At 37.2% G+C, this 24,017-nt stretch overlaps 1 protein-coding gene across 1 annotated transcript in view; it reads left to right on the forward strand.

Annotated features, from left to right (window-relative positions):
* Positions 1-24,017, forward strand: part of LOC126185094 (tyrosine-protein phosphatase 69D) — a 367,349-nt gene that overhangs the window by 287,232 nt on the left and 56,100 nt on the right. Inside the window, exons 18-21 of the mRNA XM_049927899.1 lie at positions 5,895-6,090; positions 9,714-9,849; positions 14,914-15,063; positions 15,143-15,313. Coding sequence (XP_049783856.1) covers positions 5,895-6,090; positions 9,714-9,849; positions 14,914-15,063; positions 15,143-15,313 — 653 coding nt within the window. The remainder of the gene's footprint in view (positions 1-5,894; positions 6,091-9,713; positions 9,850-14,913; positions 15,064-15,142; positions 15,314-24,017) is intronic.

The following is a 24,017-nucleotide window of genomic DNA, read 5'->3' on the forward strand; positions in this document are numbered from 1 at the left end:
AGTCAAACATGGTAACTGGATAAATATAGCAAAAGAAGTTACGACACAATGTAAATAATTTAGGAGTAAAGGAAGTCGCTCACCAGATACGGTAGTAGAAATATTGAGTTGTCAACAGGCACACAAAAAGGAAAGGAAACAATGCTGGCTTTAAAAGATTTGTCCAAAAACTAGCAAAATTTGCATTCCTTTTTATGTACTTTTTGATGACTTAGTGCTAACGGGAGGGGTTTATAGGCAACTTGCCTCAGGATCTGTAGGGGAAGAAAGCTTAAGAAAAAACCTGTGCTGAAATTCCTGAAAAATGCTGTGGTATGTGTGATTTAAATTTACGAGCTGTAGAGTGAGACACTCATGTGATTAGAATTGACGTTGGGAACTGGGATTCGTGTGATACTGTCATATATAAAGGATCAGTGGAAGAAAGTGCTAATCCAAAAGAGCATTGTTTTGAGTTACTAAATGTTACATGTTTGATTACATTCAAAAACAAAAAACATAAATACAATAAGACGAAGCAATTTTTGTAGTAGGCAACGCTTTTTAGTAGGGCACCTGGAACAGCTTGTTACCAGTATTTGACGTGTTCAGAAAAACATCAGATAACATGATCAGACAACTTTGTCTTTTCCTTCTGCCTTTGCTCTTCATCCACACAGGGTCGGCATGGTTATTTGTGGATGTGGCATGGTTAGCTTACAGTGAGGCTGGATACTCCTCATGTTGCCACCACATTACTATCAAGACGTAATGTGTGTACCCCACCTGTTTGCATGTAGTGTTATTAATGTGGTAGTGTGCCAAAGTTTTTCTAAATGTTTGTCATTCATGTAACTGAGACAGGACTTGGGTACCAACCCAATATACATCTAACGGGATGTGGGGGAACCACAGCCACCTAAAACCCACATCCAGGCTGGCTTGCGTACCGACCCATGTCATTATATTTGCTTTTTTAATGCTGGTCTTATTTTGTCAGTGAGTATGTGTCAAGTATGTATGTGATATTTTATTTGAGAACACTGCAAAAATATTTTCATTTTAAATTTTGAGTATGTTTCATCCTACATGCATGTGATAAACATTTAATTATTTATCACATACATTTAATCCAGTGATCCCAGCAATACAGTCAGATAACATTGGTCATGGGAAACTGTGTGCCCCCATACCCTCTTCCTGGCTTCGAGGAACGTAAGTAACAGATAAGTTGTTTCTAGATGTACTGCCCCATATACTAAACAGTGGTTTGTGGGATCATCTACTCATCTACAAATTTGTACTGTAAGACCAATTTGCATCTCTTACAAGGGGAAGGCCTCAGACACGGCCAATCGATTCGGCTCAGATTTGGCAGGTCGCTTGTGTACAACCTAAAACACAGGAATCTAAGATATTTTGGGTCAACACCCCTGCGTTTTTGAGAAAATCACCCCTAAATGTTATGACGAGCAATCTACTCAAAATTGGCGGGATTGATAGATAATTGTAAATAGAGCATTTTTCATCATCAGGTATGGGGTCTGAAAACGCATACTTATCCAGAAATCGAGGTAAGAAACTTTTACAACTACCGCTTCTGTACCCACATGGTAAACACTTTTCACCGACAGCACCGATAGTGCAACGGCCAAGGTAACTGGCTGGGAATCGGAGAACCCGGGCTCGAATCTTGAAGAAACCTATTGGATGTTATTCTTTTCGTTTGTATTTTTCCATATCGCAATTCATAGGGTTAGGAGGGTTAATAAGGTAAGTAAATCAACATGGAATGATGATAATAAGGTAGGCAAATAAATTTCTCAAACCTCTTGGGATAGTAAACAACTAAAATGTTACTCCAGGACACTTTACAATGGCTCTTCCAATCACTGTTACGTGTCCTCACTTTTCTTCGAACAACTAGATGGATGGTACTTGTCATATAAACATTCAAAACAAATATACTCACAGCACCAAGAACATCTAATAAATGCATTCTTTCGACAGCTACACTGTTCCTTCCAAAGAGTCGGCGGAAAACAAACTTGGTTTTCATTTTAAAATATGTATTTTTCGGGAATTAATTTTGATGCTTACCACACATATGATATCATTGCCTGAAAAATTGGTGCTGAAAGTTGGTTATGAATTATGCTGTGAATAGTTATTGCATCCATGCAGTTGTGCAATTCCCGCTGGGTTTCCAGAAGCACACTGCAATTCTGAAGCCTGGAAATAGTTTATAACCTGGCGATAGAAATAAATATCACACAGCTGGCACACAAGTGTGCAGTTTGGCGGTATTACTTTTACTGTGTATGTTGGCTGATCCTCGCCATCTATAAACATTGTGTGATATATTGTTGTTTTAATTTTTCCACTCCAGGAATCCAATGTTAGACAAAACTTGTTATCATAAACGTATGGTTTTAAAACATTCTCAAGAAATGTTCTGTAAATCGCATTTGTCAGTTCCCCGGATTTGGAGCAGGTAATGTAAACATTTTTCAACGAGTCGGTTAAACGATTGACCTCTATTATAACCCGAGGACCAAATGTAACATTCGTTTCTTGTAAACACGGGAAAACCTTAGGCACAGTTTTCCAGAGGCTGTGATGGCATATTGCGCCGTGTACAAATGTGTTAGTTTGTTTTTACTACCAACTGCGACAAGGGTTCATTTTTCTTCCTTATGTGATAACGTGCGTTGAATGTTCACCTGATACTCGCATCCTGTTTGATCGGTGTTGATCACGTAATCATGATTAAAACCGGTCATAAGTGACGCCGTTTGCATGCTGAAAAGAGCCACCACTTTCTGTATATCTTCTATATTTTGTACCTCCTTATGAGAGACTTATTGATGAATTTTATACTCCGATATGAAATTTCTTGCCCAAGATAATGATGCAGCAAACGTAAAATCCGTGTTGGCTGTATGTCGAAGCGCTGCACCTGCAGTCCCTTCCTGAAGTATTCTCGTTGTTACATTCTCGTTATGACAACGAGATTTAACAAATCGGTCGTATGTCCACTTATTTATCGTCTGGTATTTGTTGTATCTTGTCCCTCCATTAACGATATCAGCTTCACACAATTTCAAGTCCTTCTTCCTTTTCAGGGCTGTTGTTGCTCCATTCTTTTGCAGTGTTTGTAAGTTCCAATTTGGATGATTCCTGGCTAGTGATACCACCTTTACTTTTGCTTCAAGGGGTATAGCGCCGTAGTTAAATCGTTTGGAAACCTGTTCGTAATACTCATTGGGAACAGATGAAGCACATATTCCCAGTGACGTGTAGAGTTCCAAAGTGTTATGACCATTTTGCGATTCATTAGTCGGGATACCTTCCACTGAATCACCTTCTGCTTCGTCTTCATGGTAAAGTATTTCAGTATCAACAAAAGTCATTACGTTTGTCAGCTCCAAAAATCGCTCGATGATAACTGCTCCTATCAATCTGGAACGCCAGGAAACAGAACTGCCTGCTTCTGGTAGTGCTTTGATAATGCATCTGTCTTGCAACACTTTTACAAACCAAAACACAGCATCAGTAACTTCCCGCTTGCCATCATCTGTGACAGGCTCCCAACTATATATTACAGCGCTAGTCGAAGGTCGCTTATTATTGTGTCAAATATTTTGAAGCCGTTTAACTTAAACAGTTTCACTCCAGTCCTCAGTTGGCAGAAATTGGCAAAAATAGGAAGCCTACAATTAAACAGCATAGTATTTGCTTCAAGACCAGGTGACCAACCTTAGAGATCTTACAGTACTGTAGCGATGTACCAGCAAAAACGCCATTGTTGAAATGAGATAGCTGTGTAGGCAGTGGCTGTATGAATTGTGTGTACTGCTGACATATAACTCAAGTCATGTAAGGGAGTTCTGCATCCCCCCCCCCCTCCTCCTCCTCCTCCTTCCTCATATTGTATTGCCCTATTGCTATTCATCAACAGAAAACGTGCAAACAGCAAGTGGTGCCATCTCTCAGTAGTGATCCATATTCTGGAGCTCTGTCATTGCATCTCAGGTATTCTTATAGTGATTTTAAAATTATTGAACTAGATTGTTTGCTAAAATTGCACTTTAGTTTAATAAATATGAAAAAGAAGTTAGAAATGAAGAGCTTAGGCTCAAATCAACCACTACAATATTACGCACAAAAAAGTCACTTCTGTATATACTTTATTATTAGGTACAGTATTTCTTGGATTAGGCCTGTATTCATAACTTTATAATTATAATTTTTACTATTTTTCTAGTGTTTTTTTTAAGCAGTATGACATAAATGAAGGTTATATAACAAACAATTTGGAGCAAGGCCATTATAAAAGTTATTAACTTTTTATGTGGACCCCACCACTGGAAATGAGCACCATCCACCACTGGCCTTAATAAAAATTGTATTTTGAACAATGAAATCCACAACATTTGACATTTTTGTGTCCACTGTTCAAATTATTTTGTTACATTGCAGTTAAGTTATTACTGCCTCACCTTCCTTAACACATGATCCATAGATACGGATCTCAACTAGTAAAACTTTGGTTATGCAAAGTAAATTTTTGAGTAGTTACTGCATATGTTTATACTGTGTGTCCACACATAACTACCATTTTGTAACTCCATATGAAGAAAATCTGTCTTTGTACATTATTCAATAGATCCTTCCTGTTCTACATCATTTCACAATCCTTATTTGTTTCTTGCAGTTTCCATTTTATTGTCATTTGTTGTACGCTTTTGGTAGATAACTTTAGAGTTCACAAGTATCCAATCTTACACCAGTTAGTGCCATACCCTCCCAAACCCTACCTTTGATGCTATCACCAGCAACATAAGTTAGTGTAAAGTACAATATTATTTTGATATATCGTCTATAGACAATCATGATTGCCAAAGTAGTTTCAAAACTTAATTTTTCAGATGACTGGTTTTGTCCATCTCTTATGGCCATCTTCAGATCCAGTTGTGCACAAGAGGACCTTGCTGGTTTCATGTGCTACATATACTGTATATCGGAAAAGTTATTTCATACTAAGAGATCTCTTAGTTTTACCATCTTCTCTGTAACTGACATAGTTATTGTTGCGGCGTATTGTTCTCATAATTCTGACGAAAGAGGCATGATTATTTCTCTTAGTCATTGTTTACATATAGTACATTGAAAACATTGTACTCTGCTAATAACTTCTGTATCATCTATCTGTTACTAAGAGGAATATTCAGGTATAACTTTAGATGTTTACTCTGAAATTTGTGCTTTAGCCCATGTAATTAACATTTATGGGGCTTTGAAAACTAGTGTGTCCAAGACAGGCATGCCATAAAAATTGCCGTGATGACAATACCACTGAACACTTTACATGTTTTCAACCAGTAAGTTTTCAGTAAGTATTTATCTGCGTTCTAAGTGACTGCAAGTGCAGTAAGCCGCTACCTCCAAGTCACATACCCATTATAGAGATGGACACTGGGTTGGAATGTTCTTTAAACACTCAATTTCAGATTCAACTGGTACACTTTAATATCACTTACAAATAGCTATTTGCCAACCTTTCATAATGGTCTCAGTGAACAGTAGGCTAAATCTATTGTTGGACTAATTTGAGGAAATTTCTGGTGTTATTTCCATTTTTGTGGGAATTATATATTTCTTAATGAATTGTATTAAATTTGTTTCCACATCTTACCATGATAAACTAAAAGCACTTAGAAGCAGTGTGGGATATCAGAAGTAGATATTCATGTTGCTACACTTTATTCAGAGAATACAGGGTACAAGTGGTAGTTGCTTGTAAAAAAGCTGCTGTTCTTGCCCCAGTATTTTAAGTCATCTGTCAACAACTACTGATATGTTGGAGTCTGTCGGGGGGAAGTGGAAGACTTATGTATTTCTTATTTGTTTAGATTACATTATTCGTGAGCTGAGAATGTACCGAACATGTAGTGGGAAGGACAGAGAAGAAAGAAGCATAGTTCAATACCATTATCTTGTATGGAAGGATTTCATGGCACCAGAACATCCATCAGGAATTCTGAAATTTATCAAGCGATTAAATGAAGCATATTCATTGGAGAAGGGCCCTATTTTAGTCCATTGCAGGTAGGAATCACATGGCTACTCAATTTTAAATTTTCTTTTATCTTAAACATTTTTTTTGTTTCTCATTTTTCTCTTTCATTCAATGACCTTATAGATATCAAGATTTTTTTTTTTTTCAAGCATACTTGTTCATTGCATGAAAAAAATATTTCTTATCCTTTTCATGTCGATGTTTTTATGATAAATAATCTTAAATCTTTTCAAAAATATATCTTGTAAACTAATTTTTTGTGATTTGTAAGTTTAGGAATCTGAATTTAACTCATTGAATACACTTAAAGATAATAATGATCACATAAGATAAAATGAAGTGAAATACAAAGTGTTATCAGAAATTACAACCATTTATTTTAAAGAGGAAACATTGAGCAAAAGATAGGCCCACAAATGACGAGCTGAACAGTACAGATCAGGGAAAAAAGCTCTTCTTTTAAGAGTGCTGGTGTAGTAGGTGGGAAAAATGTGAAAGTGACATGGATTAAGCAGGGTGTGGGTTAGGGGTACGATGAAGGGAGGGGAGGGGGCAGAGAAAACTCACACATGTTTAAAGAAACTAGCAAAGAACAGAGTAATTTTCTTTACACCAGCTCCTTTTTACAATCATATATAATCAGCAATTCTTTACACTTTAGCTGCTGCTCAAAAATTTTGTTACAAGTGGCTCTTGTTTTATATTTTGCTAGATACATTTAATTAAAATAACACAGTCACCTTTTTGCTGCTGCTTCATGTTCATAGCTCATCATAGGGCATTTACACATTTTCACTAGAAACTATTTACATTGTTGAGCTCCCTTCTGTCTCTAGTTGTAACTGAAATGGCAATGTTTTGCAACGAAAAAAGATTTTCTTTTCGTTCTCTAATAAAGTGTAGGCATTATTTTACTCCAGTAAACCTAGTATCACAAAAAATGGCATTTACAGCAGCAGAACAGGAATGTGGATATAAGGTACTTGGCTGTCCTTGTACCCCTTACCAAAAGCTATGAGATGTTGCCCATTGCTGGAAGTATATCTAAGCTGGCATCTGTGCCTCCCTTCATTAATCACACCGACACCAAAATGTAATAAGAAAGCAGGGACTGAAGAATAAAAATCTGTCTTCTGAAACCCTTTCAGTCAAGATGATCAAACTACATTTTGTACTTTGAATCATCACATGGATACCATACTGGTAGATGTAGAAATATGTGATTGTGATATTGAAAATCAACTAAAACTGATAAAGTGTAGCTGACAGGATACCAGTTCAAGACTATGTCGATTATTCAAAAGACTTGATCCCCTTGTAGCAGCAGTATCCCATTTCACCAGGACAATAAAGTGTTCAGAGTGATCATAAAAAATTTGTATACCATCACCATTTTGAAGATCAATTGTTGGACAAATTTACATAACCTAAAATCTATATCACTGACATCAATTTGTTATAGACTTAGAGGACATTTTTTACCCCCGTACTACCAATTTTTTGTATGGAGAATGAACATTTCCTTGGTAGAAATCAACATAGATACCGTAAGGAACATTTCTGTGAAAATCAACTTGCTCTGTTCATCCATGTGATGCAGAAAGTAATAGACAATGATACCTTGGTAAATTTTGTGTGCCTTACCTTCCAGAAGATACTCCAAACCCCCACTTAGTGATAAAAATATGACCTTAAAAAATACAAGACCTGTTTTGTGATAATATTGATGACTTCTTAGCATATAGAACTCAACATGTTGTTATTAACAAGCAGGAATTGTCAGATTTAAAAGTAACTGTGGATGCGCCCCAAGTAAGTGAGATAGGACTGTTACTGTTCATGATATAACCTGCTGGAATATGCAGTAAATGGGCAAGAGTTACGTTAAACATAGTGAGCATATATACACTTCAAACTGATAAAGTTATTCTATAAGAAATACACATATGTATTTAAGTCAAGAGACTGTATGTAGGATGCAGCATTACTCCAATGAAAGTAATACCACAAAGCCATCAGACACTGGACTCTCATTTGGGCAAGTGTGGCTCTTATCCCCAGTTGGTCTTTCAGATTGGGGTTTTCATTGGTTTCCTTGTACTGTGAAGATGAATGTCAGGACATTTCCTTTGAAAAGGGTGTAAGCAATTTTCTTCCCCATCTTTCTTGTATCCAAACGAGTAGTCTGTCTCCATCGACTTCATTGTTGCCTAGATATTAGACCCTTTATTTTTACCACAAAAAGCCCGCGGTCTTCAGTATACAAACGTGCAGAAGCTGTCAAAATATGGATTTTTACAAATTTCAAACTAGTCATGGTGTGTTTATAAAGAAAGATTTGAAGCAAATTTATATCCACTAATTTTAAGTTCATATTAATGCCTCATATAGTGATGGATATGTTCATAACAAATTATTGTGTAAGTAGTAGAAGTATTTTCAAATGGAATATGTTAATTATTATTTATTTTTCCTGCTTCTGTGACATCAATAGGAAATATAGCTACTAGAGAACCAGGTGCACTAGCTGCAATGTACTTGACAAGTTATTGATAGTATCTATTTTAAATATCAGTCATTTTGATTTTGAGAAATTGCTGTCAGTGTGAAGGCAGACATAATACACATCTGCAGATCTTGGAGACCTTCACAACATAACTGTGATACTTATTTATTTATTTCATGATCCGTAGATCCTGGAAGAGTGAATCGCAAGGATATGGAACGTGTCAAATTGTACATAGTTCAAGCCTAACTTGTATAAATACATACAATAAACATCACAAGTGTGCTGGTTTTAGATTTGATTTTGTGTTACTAGCATAGGAATGAATACCAACATTTGCAGTTACATTGATATCGCATTCCGCTAACATTACTGGATTTTTCAAATAAAATAAAAATTGCCTTGTGGAACAATCATTTCTGAATATGTAATAGATGTTTATTGTAAAAACAACAACATAATGTGGTATAAGCCTGGTCTTGATTACATATAACCTTCATCTGCGAAAACTGAATACTCTTGTTAAAAATTAACTGTCACCACATTACCTATTTTTATGCTCACTGTGTAATATTTATCATAAATAACTGAGAAAGAGAATCTCCACAAATACTATGTTGTTATGTGCAACAAGTACAAAGGTGAAATAAAATTCTGTTGTTACTGTGAGAGGTAGTCATCAAGTTTTAATAATCACATTGAAAAATAAAGTTACGTGGTCAATTTTTGTTGGTTTGTTCGCAGGTTCATGTCTGCAGTAATGGTACATATTGACATCCCCATGCCACAGTACTGCAGCATGCCACTAGGGAAGCTAAAACAAAATAGCACAGCCTTGTAATAAAGTGGAAGTGGGCTGTGCTATTTTGTTTGGCTCCTCTTAGTGGTGTGCTGAGGTACTGTGACTCAGGGACTTCAGAGTGTACCAAGACTGCTGTCATGTGCAAGTAATTAATTAGGTAGCTTTATTTTTCAAAGATGATAATAAAAATGTTAGGACTACCCCTCACATTTAATACTTTGGCACTAATGTTTTCATAAGTTTTCTTTTTATGCCCTCTTAGCAGAAGATATTACTTTTGCTGCAGTAATTGAACACCAAGCAGTGCAAGCAGCTAAAATGCATTTCTTATGTTTAATTTGCAGTGCCGGTGTTGGTCGTACAGGTACTCTCGTAGCTCTAGATTCCCTGTTATTACAGTTACAAGAGGAAGGACAAGTTGCAATATTTAATACTGTTTGTGACTTGAGGCATCAGCGTAATTTCTTGGTGCAGTCACTGGTAAGAAATCATGATTCTATATATTTTTCTTAAATGAATGTACTGACTACTTTTGTGTGAGTATCTGTTATATATAAAGAATGTAAGAAGGAAATAAAGTATTATGGGATATGGTTGTCCGTGTACTGAACTGAGATGTAGCTATGCATTAAGTCTGATCATGTAAAGGGCATCCTAAATTAAATGAATAGGAGTGAAAATAAGTTTTCAGTTGTTCTTATATCTTGTAACCTTCAACTAAAAATTGTACTTTTGTTGTTGGTGAATCCAACAGGGTAGGCTTCGGGGGTAGTGTCACTGTGCTGTGGCACCACTTGTATAAAAAGAAAGAAAGGAAAATTTATGTGAATTGCACATGAAACATTGTTTTGGAGTATGTATTTTCTGATTTGAAGAGGGGCGTTTTGCCACACGTGCTCTTGTCGTAGTTTTCTGAAACTTGGAGCCAACTGCAGATTGGCACCGTCTGTCCTCCTAAGCACTGTGTGAAAGACTGGGCCATCGGTTTCTACACGTTCCTTATGGTGAGGATGGAGCCACAGCTGGTCTGACTCAGAGCTTTACATTCCTTCCGCCAGAGAGCAGTAAAGTGCAGAACCTGTAGAAGCACAATATGCCATATAGGGATTATGCTAGAATACATTGGGGCACAAACCTCTTGTAATCCAGTCTTACAATCTTTCTGCAAGTTAATGCTAATGCATTTGTAAATGCGAGTTATGCTTAATTAAATCAAATACAGGAATATTACACTTAAATATCATTATAAATAGCTGTATATAACTTGAATATAATTATGCCCTTAGATTTTGAAAGCAAGAGGCATTATTTCAATATTGGTATGTTTCACAGCAGCAGGGCTGTTGGCACAGAACAAAAAACTAACATATTCACCACCTATTGAACATCTGTTTGCCAAACATCACTGTAGTATTTCTGTTTACACTTGTTACGTTTGTGTAATACAGTTCTCTACAAACATGTTGCAGTTATTGTGAGGTCAGGTAATTGACCTATATAGCTGTGTGCACAGTGTTATCTGTATGTGAAAATTCAGTTGACTGTAAAAATAGCAAACATGAACAAAATAAGGTAGTTATTAAAACCACTATTTAGCGACAGGACTGTCTGTGAAAAAATTCAGACAAAAACATTAGATAGGCCACTCTTGAATTTGAATCTGCCTCAGCAAACAAAAAATCGGTGCCATAAGTTCAATCCAGAAATTTTACCAAAAGAACAATTGGATTTGTGTCTGTGAAGAAAGCAATGCTATTTTTTGTTTTCTGTGTGTGTTATTTTGTGGAGATGTTCATTGGTGTAAGACCGGTATAACTGATATTGGGCATATGTGGTCTAAAAAGAAAGTAAATGAAATGCCAAAGTGATACATGGATAATGTGCTTAGTCTTTAATTTCTAGACAAAACCATCATTCAGCAGAAATTAGATTCACAATATAGACAGACAATTGACAGCTACAAGAAACATGTAGAAAAGAATAGATATATATTGAATTTAATTGTAAAATGTATTCAGTTCTGTGGTGCTTTGGAAAATGCTCACAGGGGACAGGATGAATCTGATGCTTCTCAAAATAAGGGGTTTTTTTGTGAGCTAATTCAGTTCAGTGCAGAACTGTATAAAGATCTTAAAGTTCATCTCAGTCAAGCTTCAGTGTTCAAAGGCATTTCTAAGACTGTTCAGAACGAACTACTGCAATGCATGTTGGAAGTCTACCATGATGAAGTTCGTAAAGAAATAAAACGTGCCTATTATGTTGCAAAAATCGTGAATGGAACCACAGATGTCTTGCGGTTTTCAGTTGGTTATTGTTTTGTGTTATGTCGTTTAGGGGAAATATGTTGAAAGATTTTGGAACTTTGTTAAACCAGAAAGACAGAATGCTCATGCTTTAACTGAGAGTGGCAAACTAATAGCTCAGAGTTATGACGGCGCAAACGTTGTGACTGGCAAGTTGAATGGGGTTCAGCAATTAATTAATGACAAATACTCAAATGTAAAATACATCCATTGTTATGCACGTCAGTTCAACCTTCTTATGTCTACGGCAGCCTCTGTTAATTGCAAAGCCCTCATCATTTTTGCTTCTTTCTTTTCTAACTTGCCACAGAAATAAAAAAATGTTGCTTAGCAGTCATTGAAACAAGTGAGAGCAGAAAACTATCTCCCACTATTGAAAAAGCTGGTTCATACAAACAAAGACTGCGAGATAATGAATTCATTTTGTGGCTATCATTTTTCTATAAGATAATGCGTCATGTGGACTTGCTTCCTAATCAGCTTCAGAAGAAGATAACCGAACTGTCCAGAGCAAAACAAGACATCCAGAACTTTGAAGCAGTAATGCAAAACATCGGAGATGATATTGACTCCATCCTTAATGAGATTAGTTTTGAAAATGACGAAACAAAGCAAGTCAAGAAGCCATGGATTTATGATGAGCATAAAAAGAGATGCTTTGGAAGTGTGCGATGTCATCCTTTCTGAAACTAAATTACAATTTCAGTTCACTGGACATTGCATTGCAGCCAGCTTATTTGATGTAAATCAGTTTGACAAGTACATCACAAATTTTCCAGACAGATACATTGAAATTACAGACACACATACATTTCTGGAAAAAAATGTTGAAGGGTGAGCTTGAAGTCTTCTATGTTAGGCTTGAGTTGAGAGCAGTTTCTGGCACAGTACCATTTCTTTCACTGGTTCTAGAGAATGAGCTTTGTGACACATTTGAAGAAAGTGTTAAAGTTTTGAAGCTGCTAATCACAAGCTGCTATATCTACATCAGAAGCTAGCAGTGCTTTTCAATGCTCAAGGGAATTAAAACATTTCTACAAAACACCATGAAAGAAGAATGACGGAGTGCCTTAGGGATATTGTCCTGTGAAAAGTCAGTTTGTGTAAAATTGAAGATTTCAATTCAAGAGTGACAGATTTATTTGCCAACAAGAACAATCAACAAATGGATTTCCAATACCGCTCCTACTAATTATTTTGAAGCTGTATGGAGTTGCTGCTTTTGGTGCGTACAGTGCTTTTAGTTTCAGATGTTTGTAATTTGATTAAATTTGCTTTCCAAAATGCAGATTACGTGTTCGAATAATTTATACAGGCTCTATTATTTCTTGTAGTGGCACTCATGTTGTAGTTGGCACTTTTCTGGCAGTCAGCCAAGAACATAAAACAAACGAAGAGTTCTGGCTATCTAGGGGAGAAGAGCAGAGTGTGGAGGGGGGGGGGGGGGGGCAAGCCATACCTCCCTCTCACTGGGCTGGCAGTCTACATCCATGTTCTGTGCTCCTGGAAGACAGAACTGACGTAATAATGGGCATATGGATCACTGATTCCATCTGGTGTTGTGAGAGTTGTATTCGAACCCTGTGACAGAGCAAGATTGCTCTCTGCACTCATTTCAAAGTAAGAAAAGGAAACAACCAACAAGCACAATTCAGTGCAAAGCAGAGCACATAAATCATTTGGTAACGGCTAGAGCACAGTTGTTAGCTGAGGTTGGCAGTGTCATTAACGTGGTAGTTCTGGCCCAATCTCCACTGGTATCTTAAGCAACCATACATCAGAACACACCCTATTTAAGACCGCCACGTAAAAGCGTCCGCATCTACACTGTGAGCAGTGAAGAATTGTGCTGTTGATATGTGTACGCATGCATGCATTTGTATGTGCAAGAGAAATTTTCGAAGTTAGTATTAAGTTTTAGATCTGATACATACATGAGAAAAAGACCAGGAATATATCAAACTCTCACTGTACATAAGAAGAGCATTGTTTTAATAAGTGTTTATTTCTGTTTCCCTGTACGTTTTGTTTGATATAATGTCTTATGAAATATATGAATCCAGTAAAGAAAATGTGGTACTTCTGGCACTGTGTATGTACGTGCGGGTGCGTGCACGCGTGCGTGCGGGTGGTCGCACATGCGCATGCACTGCCTTCCCCTGAGTCCCCCACCAATCTCCCCTCCCCCCACCTACACACACACACACACACACACACACACACACACACACACACACACACACACACAAGTTGTCAACAATAAATTATCAAAATTTCTAACATAACAAAGGTATTATGCCTGGACTTCTAAGGTATAGCATATTCATTACAAGTTTGTACAATCTTACAGTTTACATGGCTCTGATATTAATCATCTACGTGGAACAATACAAAAAGGAAAACAGTTCTGATACATAGTCTACATATAGAGTTCTGAGTAGCGACTATTTACCTTGTCATAGTTCTTCGATATTGGCAGTAGAGGGTAATAATTAGTTAGGAAAAGAAAGATGTCTAGATCAGTTACTGTCACTGGAAATTATTCTTGATAAACATGTTATTACATGCTACCATAATAGGTGCACCCACATGTTTGTTCTTAGGGGGGTATTCATGTTCTGTCAGCCTGATTCTAGTTTTTGAGATAATGCTTTCTACTAGTAATGAACATTTTGATGTAAGGAACAATTAAGTATACTATGTCTGATAACCACACTGAGAAAGGGAAATAATAGGTATGGAAACTGGAATATTACATTAAAGATAAAAATATACTGAATTATAATTTGCACAGAAAATTTGATCTGCAAATTCTGGACTCATATAACACTGATTCATTCAGGAAACTGTCGTTAACGATATTTTTGATGATTGTGTGTGTTCAGATATCATGTAGATTAACTTTCCAATTCATGTTTAGGTAAGGGAATCACACTTCTTCCATGTCTGTTTTTTGTATTTGAAGGAAGGTACTGACAGTTTCGGTCTGCTGTATATGGTGTGCCATATTCTCTGTAGGACATCATCATATTTATGTTTAATTTCACAAAAATGCTTATGTTCATTGTGAATATACAAGAATTTTTTAAGTAGTTGTTCAGTTTGTGGAAGTGTGACTCAACTTCCACAAATAGACTTTTTGATTTATCCAAAAATGTTCATTTCTCATTTCTTCATAGACATAAGTTTTAATTTTACGATCAGTCTTAACTTACAGACTAATTACCTAAATCATTTCTAGAAACAATATATTTTCATTTACCGGGCGCTGATGGAAGTGGCACAGTTTGGTGATACAGAGCTGGAAGTCTCTGAACTCAAAAGTGCAATAGAAAAATTACGCCAGAAAGAAAATGGGAAAGATAGGTGTAGAATGGAAGAAGATTTTGAAGTAAGTTGTTATACATTTATTGTATAGAAGCTCTAGAAAATATGAACTTATTTCTTATGTTGTATAAATTCTCCCACAGAAAATCAACAGAGTTCTAGAGGACCGTAAATCATTTTCTGTTGGTGGTGGGAGTGAAAATAGAGCAAAGAATCGTAATGAGATGGTGATTCCATATGACAGGAATCGTGTGATCCTGACACCTATACCAGGTCGAGAACATACTACCTACATAAATGCCTCTTTTATTGAGGTAAGTCTTATGTTTATTTTTTAATTACTGTAGCTTCTGTTGTTGTAATTTGCCATTGCGTATATCTTGTAAGTTTCATTGGAACACACACACTTATTATTCCATATGTTCAAAGTGTTAAGAGTAGATGTGATCAGTTTCTTAGACTCTGCAAGACAAGAAGCAAGTAATTCTCAAAAAAATATTTTTTCATATTATTTATTTACCATATCAAAATTCGTGTCTTTAGTGTGATATTATTTATCCGATACACCCATCACACCTTCAGCTCAAAGCATTCTGCATACACCTTCGAGATATATAGTATCTGGGTTTCATTTGCCTTTTTATTGTTTTCCATATATTCTTCCATCCCGAATCGTGTATCAAGCTGAAAATGTGAAGTATTAGTGAATAAAATTCAGGAGTATTACACAGTACACTTGAAGTACGTATGTTGCAAGCAAAATTCTGAGGGATCTGCCACGTTAATATCCATCTCATAAAGTTACTATGAAAGCAGAGAGAACCTCATAACAAATGTGAAGGGTGTAAATGCCTTGCGTACAAAGAAAAGCAAAATTAACAGACCTAGAGAGCAGAGAGAAATATTCAGTGGAGCTAAAAGTAAAATTCTTTCTACAAAACTGACGAAAAACCTTAAGAAATTTTGATCATATTCAAAGTCAGAGTTTTGATCAAAGTGATCCCCCCCCCCTATTGCCCAGTGATGAAAAAAGAAAGTATAAATACTGAGTTCTGGTTTGTGAAGTTGTTTCACCAAGGAAGAATCCTTGAATGCTGCAGTGACATGTATTGAAGTATGTGATTATGGAATAGAAATTGTACTGATATTGACCAGCATAGAAAAATGACTAGACTTGATGGGAAACTTGTATGGTTCTAACGTAACTACATCGGTTGTCAATTTTGATGTTGTTGTTGTCTTCAGTCCTGAGACTGGTTTGATACAGCTCTCCATGCTACTCTATCCTGTGCAAGCTCCTTCATCTCACAGTACCTACTGCAACCTACATCCTTCTGAATCTGCTTAGTGTATTCATCTCTTGGTCTTCCTCTACAATTTTTACACTCCACGCTGCCCTCCAATACTAAATTTGTGATGCCTCAATGCCTCAGAACATGTCCTACCAACCGATCCCTTCTTCTAGTCAACTTGTGCCACAAACTCCTATTCTCCCCAATTCTATTCAATACCTCCTCATTAGTTATGTGATCTACCCATCTAATCTTCAGCATTCTTCTGTAGCACCACATTTTGAAAGCTTCTATTCTTTTCTTGTCCAAACTATTTATTGTCCATGTTTCCCTTCCATACATGGCTATACTCCATACAAATACTTTCAGAAACGACTTCCTGACACTAATATCTATACTCGATGTTAACAAATTTCTCTTCTTCAGAAACGCTTTCCTTGCCATTGCCAGTCTACATTTTATATCCTCTCTACTTCGACCATCATCAGTTATTTTGCTCCCCAAATAGCAAAACTCCTTTACTACTTTAAGTGTCTCATTTCGTAATCTAATTCCCTCAGCATCACCCGACTTAATTCGACTACATTCCATTATCCTCGTTTTGCGTTTGTTGATGTTCATCTTATATCCTCCTTTCAAGACACTGTCCATTCCATTCAACTGCTCTTCCAGGTCCTTTGCTGTCTCTGACAGAATTACAATGTCATCGCCGAACCTCAAAGTTTTTATTTCTTCTCCATGGACTTTAATACCTACTCAGAATTTTTCTTTTGTTTCCTTTACCGCTTGCTCAATATACAGATTGAATAACATCGGGGAGAGGCTACAACCCTGTCTCACTCCCTTCCCAACCGCTGCTTCCCTTTCATGCCCCTCGACTCTTACAACTGCCATCTGGTTTCTGTACAAATTGTAAATAAGCCTTTCGCTCCCTGTATTTTACCCCTGCCACCTTTAGAATTTGAAAGAGAGTATTCCAGTCAACATTGTCAAAAACTGTCTCTAAGTCTACAAATGCTAGAAATGTAGGTTTGCCTTTCCTTAATCTATTTTCTAAGATAAGTCGTAGGGTCAGTATTGCCTCACGTGTTCCAGAATTTCTGCGGAATCCAAACTGATCTTCGCCAAGGTTGGCTTCTACCAGTTTTTCCATTCGTCTGTAAAGAATTCGCGTTAGTATTTTGCAGCTGTGACTTATTAAACTGATAGTTCGGTAATTTTCACATCTGTCAACACCTGCTTTCTTTGGGATTGGAATTATTATATTCTTCTTGAATTTTTGATATAATTTTGTAATTCTGTCAGAAACTCGGTGGTACTGTGCTCTTATAAACAACTGTACATCTTCTAACTTCAGTGTGTTGTATTACTGTAACATAGTTTAAGGTTTCTAGTACCTACAGTAGTGACTTTGGTAATGAATGAAAAGCACCAGTTTGCTTTTGTTCTACAATATTACTTTTATTGGGTTAACCAGCTTTTGGCTTACAAGGCCATCAGTCTGAAGATGGCCATGTAAGCCAAAAACCAGTTAACACAATAAAAGTAATATTGTAGAACAAAAAGCAAACTGGTGCTTTTCATTTGTTATAATGTTGTTCTACCAAGAACTGACGAAAGATTAACTTTAGTAATCTTTACCGTAATGTTGCGTGTATTAATCATGGGAAAACACGTGTGCAAACTAAAAAGTAATATTCTGCAAGAATTACTGTAGAGTACAGTGAGCATGTTGAGTATACAGTTTGTAGCATAAAATTTATCATCGGATGCTGAGGACACACCAATGTAGTAACTCACATGAACATTAATTTATCTTTTCTACTGGTTGTTGAGCAATCGTGCCTGTGGATTATATTATTTTAAGAAATACAGCAACCAGTCACATTTTTATGTATTTTTTATTAGTGTTTCGCACTTTTGTCCCTTTCCGGTTGATGTAATACATATTTAAATATTCAATTAGCACAGCGTAAAAAGCCTGAAATTTAGATGCTGCAGCTGCGTTTCTATTCTTCATGTTGTTGCTGCAGTTTTTGCGTGCATAATCGTGCCACAAATACTTTTGCTTTGAATGTTGCCCAAAAACAGTGCTGTATTGGCCATGTGTCTGACTGGTGTTTGTTTGCATTGGAGCAGAATAGAAAGGCAGCTGCAGCATCCAAATTGCAGTCAGTGTTTTTAATGATCTCCTAACTGAAGATTTAAACATGTATTGCATCAATTGAAGATTGACAAAAGTGCAAAAGTCATATTGACATAAATAAAAGTACATGAAAAGAGGTGTGATTGCCGTGTTTCTTAAGATAAGAACTCGAAGGAAATCCAACAAACGTGCAGCTTTGCACCAGATTAATTCTCTAAGACCGAAAACTGATAACTCATAATTGGTGAAGGCAGTGTGGGGCATGAATAAGCAACTTTAGGTACAAGAAGCTATATTTGCCTGCCACACAGTGAGGCACAATCTGAGTCATGGACTGCATCACAGACATAATTAAAGTACTATTCAACTAGAAGTTGTTCTGCTCACAGACATTATGGCACCCTTTGTTATGGAACAAATAACAAAGGAACTGAAATAAGTACAGATTATTTCAGTTAATAATAGTCCCGAGCATTTGACTTCATTTGCCTTAGACGTGTGGAAAAGTTCTATCTTGAGAAAACGTTTGTAAACATTGTGGGTAACAGCACAAATACCAATTGAGGAGGAAAGAAAAGGAAAAGTAAAAACAGTCTTTATTTTAAGTAGCAAGAAAATAATGTGGTAGGTGTAGAATGTTCTGCTTATATTGTGCACAATGCTGACCAAATTGATGCAGACAGCTTACCCATTGACATACAGCTCATAACTGGTAAACTCTACCAACATTTCCATGTTTATGCACCACGTGTTAAAAAAAACTAAAATTATTGTGTGAGTTTACCTGAAGTAGAATACAAGAAATTTTAGGTCTTAGTAAAACTAGTTGTTATCTTTCTACCAGTTGTTGAAAGAGTCATTGCTGTTTTCCAAGCTTTAAAATCCTGCTTCCTGTACCTTAAGAAGTGTACTATCACTAGTGACCTGAAAAATTTGCATTTGCAGTGAATTTGAATATAGATGTGTATTGTGCCTCAAAATATGAAAACGTGAATTTATGTAATAAATACTGTTTCATAGGGAATTCATAGCAGATTCCATATTTATAGATTTCCGGAAAGCATTTGACATGGTGCCCCATTGCAGGCTGTTAATGAAGGCGCAAGTCTATGGAATAAGTTCAGAGGTGTGTGAGTGACTCGAAGACTTCTTAAGCAGTAGAATCCAGTACATTGTCCTCGACAGCGAGTGTTCGTCAGAGATGAGGATATTGTGGAGAGTGCCCCAGGGAAGTGCGGTAGGACTGCTCCTGCTCTGTATATACATAAATGATGTGGCGAACAGGGTGAGCAGCAATCTGCAGTTGTTTGCTGATGATGCTGTGGCACATGGCAAGGTATCGAAGTTGTTACTGCAGGTAGATACAAGATAACTTAGACAAAATTTCTAGTCGGCGTGATGAGTGGCAGCTAGCTCTAAATGTAGAAAAATCTAAGGTAGTGTGGATGAGTAGAAAGAACAAACCAGTAACGTTTGGACACAGTGTTATTAGTGTCATGCTTGACATAGTCAAGTCGTTTAAATATCTGAGCGTAACATTGCAAAGCGATATGAAATGGAATGAGCGTGTGAGAACTGTGGTAGGGAAGGTGAACGGTTGACTTTGGTTTATTGGGTGAATTTAAGGAGGAGGAGGAGATTAGTGTTTAACGTCCCGTCGACAACGAGGTCATTAGAGACGGAGCGGAAGCTCGGGTGAGGGAAGGATGGGGAAGGAAATCGGCCGTGCCCTTTCAAAGGAACCATCCCGGCATTTGCCTGAAGTGATTTAGGGAAATCACGGAAAACCTAAATCAGGATGGCCGGAGACGGGATTGAACCGTCGTCCTCCCGAATGCGAGTCCAGTGTGCTAACCACTGCGCCACCTCGCTCGGTAAATTTAAGGAAAGAGTGATTTAACTGTAAAGGGGATCACATATAGGACACTGGTGCAACCTATTTTTGAGTACTGCTCCAGTGTTTGGGATCCGTACCAGCTAGGATTAAAGGAAGACATTGAAGCAATTCGGTCTGCTAGATTTGTTACCATTGGGTTCGAACAATGTGTAAGTGTTGCGGAGATGCTTCGGGACTCAAATTGGAATCCTTGAAGGGAAGGCAATGTTCTTTTTGAGAAACACTATTGAGAAGATTTAGAGAATGAGCATTTGAAGCCAACTGCCAAACAATTTTACTGCCGGCAACGTACATTGTGCGTAAGGACCAAGAAGATCAAATACAAGAAATTAGGGCTCATACGGAGGCAAAAAGAGACTAGTAGTGGTACAGGGCTTGTTCCACTACGCATTGTATGGTGGCTTGTGGAGTATCTAAGTGGATGTAGAATTGTATCCAGATGAAGTATTTTATCGGAGATAGTTTGAAATACCTTTTATTCTCTGCACATCAATATGAAAAGGTAACCAATTTTTGGCCATTGGTATTGCAGAACATCTGGCGAACTCTAATTTGGAAATAAATATTCATAAGATTGCTGTCGTGTCACCGCCAGACACCACACTTGCTAGGTGGTAGCTTTAAATCGGCCGCAGTCCATTAGTACAAGTCGGACCCGCGTGTCGCCACTGTCAGTAATTGCAGACCGAGCGCCACCACACGGCAGGTCTAGAGAGACGTACTAGCACTCGCCCCAGTTGTACGGACGACTTTGCTAGCGACTACACTGACCAAGCCTTTCTCTCATTTGCCGAGAGATAGTTAGAATAGCCTTCAGCTAAGTCCATGGCTACGACCTAGCAAGGCGCCATTAACCATTTCTAGAGAGAGTCTCACTTGTATCATCAAGAATGCTGTATACAAATGATGGATTAAAGTTAAGTATTCCAGCAGCTACATACTTTTCTTTATAGCATTCATTACGTATCCTGTTTCAGACTTAACGCAAGCCGGCGTGAGTTGACCTGTGCCCTTTCGGCTTCCTCGCCTTGTGTCTAGACTGTCTTGTCTAGACACAACAATTGCAAAATAAAGATCATACCTATGCGTGAATGCAACGACGTATCAGTGCGGTCCTAAGTTATGCTCTGGCACCATGTCAGTTAGGGGCCATTGAATGGTTTATAACATATGTGCCCTGTACTCAGAATTTGGACCTATACCTGGATCAAAATAACAACTTGATTGACAACTAGACACAGAAAAGAAGTTTGTTGTTACCCCACAAGCCAAATTTGCCAAAGGCAGCAGCAGCAGCTGTGTGTTTCAGTACTAAAGGCCATCCAGTGTTCTCTGTGAATTTGCAGCGACAAGTTTTCATTGAATGGCCTTACCACTTTATTACTTGCCTCCACGGTTAGCTGGAGACACTCTTTTGTGTATTATAAAAAAAAAATAGCAAAAAGAAACAAAGCACATATGAAAACTAATCACAAAAGTTACATTAGCAGCTGCAATTGTTATCCACAGAATGATACGACAATGAAGAAAAAACAGATGCCACGACCAAGCTTATTCTTTGGTTGCTTGTTGCTATGGTAGCTGTCGTGTAAACAATTAGCTGCCTATCATTTTCTTATTCTGATCTGTCTGTTAGTGTGTTGGAAAAGTAACAGTTTTAAGTTGGGGGAGGGAGGGATGTTTTTAACTATGGTTACGAAAGATACTAGTAGAGGTTGGACATGAACTACCTGATTTATGGCTTTGCCAGCATCAACAAGCAATTGCTCGTTAGCCATTACCAAGTACTTTGTGTGTTCTATTACACCTTGAGTTTTGCATCACTCATTGTTTTCTTTTCTCATTTTGAGCATGACTTGCACAATCCCAGAAGGAATCATCAATGACTATGATCATGTGTCAGTTCTGCCTTCACAGAAACATAGAACATTTGTGTAGGCCGACTGCCCTGCGAGAGGGTGATGGGATTTGTGCCCTGCACTACTCCTCATGCCTCATGTAGTAAAAATTCTCATTTGATTATGGTCGCAGCTGGCTGTCACATGAATAATGTCTGCTCTTACAGTGACTGGAAAACAAAACTGGTCAGCATGTTTTGACCAGGCTGAGCCAAAAATGCTGCTTCCCAACAGAAACAATCAGTTGTTGAAAGCTTAAATGGAGCCAAAAGAATATGAAAAGCAAAGACCATTTCAGAAAAAAGCGTCCACCAATAGATACTAATTTTGCCCAAAATAGCTGCTGATTTCTCCAAAAACAGATACTACAATTTCAGGACCCTACCATATCACCCTGAAGAATGTTTTTGAAAATTTGCTCACTTTCAAGCCAGTTAAGTATATTCTGTGCATTGAAAGAGAAGATGTAACTATATTTGAAGTTGCAAACAAAATGAATGTTTTGCTGAACAAATTAGACCCCATAAAATGGGCTAGTGACACTAGGTCAGTTTAATGGTATCACACCATTCTGTGCACCTACATTGGAGATATTCATGAATTGTGCGAACCATTTCTTGAATCTCTTTATCCAGTAGAGTGAAGTGCCCAGAATAAAAGCATCAGCTGGGTTAGTGTGATTTGCTGTGGACAATGGAGGACTACTTTGATCAGTATTCTGTAAGAAAACACTGTGAAGGTAAACTGCTAGACTGTAACATAACCTGATTGTAGTGTCAGTGAAAAATGGCATGAAATTTTTTCTCATTTTCACAATGAACGACTGTGTGTCGAAAACATATTAAAAGCTTCGTTGAACTTTCACTAGCTATTCCAGGTTCTAAGGTATCTATCCAAAGATTGTTTTTAATAATTAAAGCTTTGTGGACAGATGGAAAAAACATACTCACAGACTCAAAACAGTAAAAGCTCTAACAAAGATAAAAATGACATTTGTTAACTTCTCTTGTATTGGCTTCTCTGATTTGATACTTAACAAAAATATACTTCTAGAGCGAATATGCAGCACTAGAAATACTACTCAAGTAGCAGCGAATCTTTACCATCTTCTTCAATGCAAATTATGTGAAATTTATGTTTATATTTACATCCAAATTGTATATATACTACTGCTGTTAACCTCTCATCATTGTTTTCTTCGATTTTGTGAAAATAAATTATTATTGAAATTATGCTGATGGTAATTGTGTTGTGTCCAGATTTTTACTTATTTGTCCTGAATTTTTGTTTGTTTTGAAAATATCCTAAATTTGGTTAAAAGTAGTATAGGAACCATAATTACGTTGTACCTCTTGCAGCAGTTGTTCATCATGGTCACTGTAGCAATAGAGCATTCCGTGCACTTGGGGAAAAACACACAGCATTCTCATTATCAAGAAGAGTTTTATAACATGTGCATTACTATATACCTCTGTAGCTGGCATCAGCCTGTTGTAGACTGTTTTATGAGATCTAGAATTTCATCTGATGGAATTCAAATGCCTTCTGTCATGTTTCAGGTTATCATTAACTTGGATTATTACAATGTTGTCACCCATGTAAGTTTGCTACTTACAGTGACCATTCAATTCTACACCATTCTTCTGTTGCATATCTGACAACTCATTCCAGCACCAAGTTAAATAAATGTGGGGAACCTGCATCATCCTGCTAGAGCCTCCAGTTCTCCTAAGTACAGTTGCGAAATTAATCACTGTTTTCCCAAAATGTTTTTGAAAATATATA

This window comes from Schistocerca cancellata, chromosome 4 (genome assembly GCF_023864275.1).
Source record: "Schistocerca cancellata isolate TAMUIC-IGC-003103 chromosome 4, iqSchCanc2.1, whole genome shotgun sequence".
Classification (NCBI taxonomy): domain Eukaryota; kingdom Metazoa; phylum Arthropoda; class Insecta; order Orthoptera; family Acrididae; genus Schistocerca; species Schistocerca cancellata.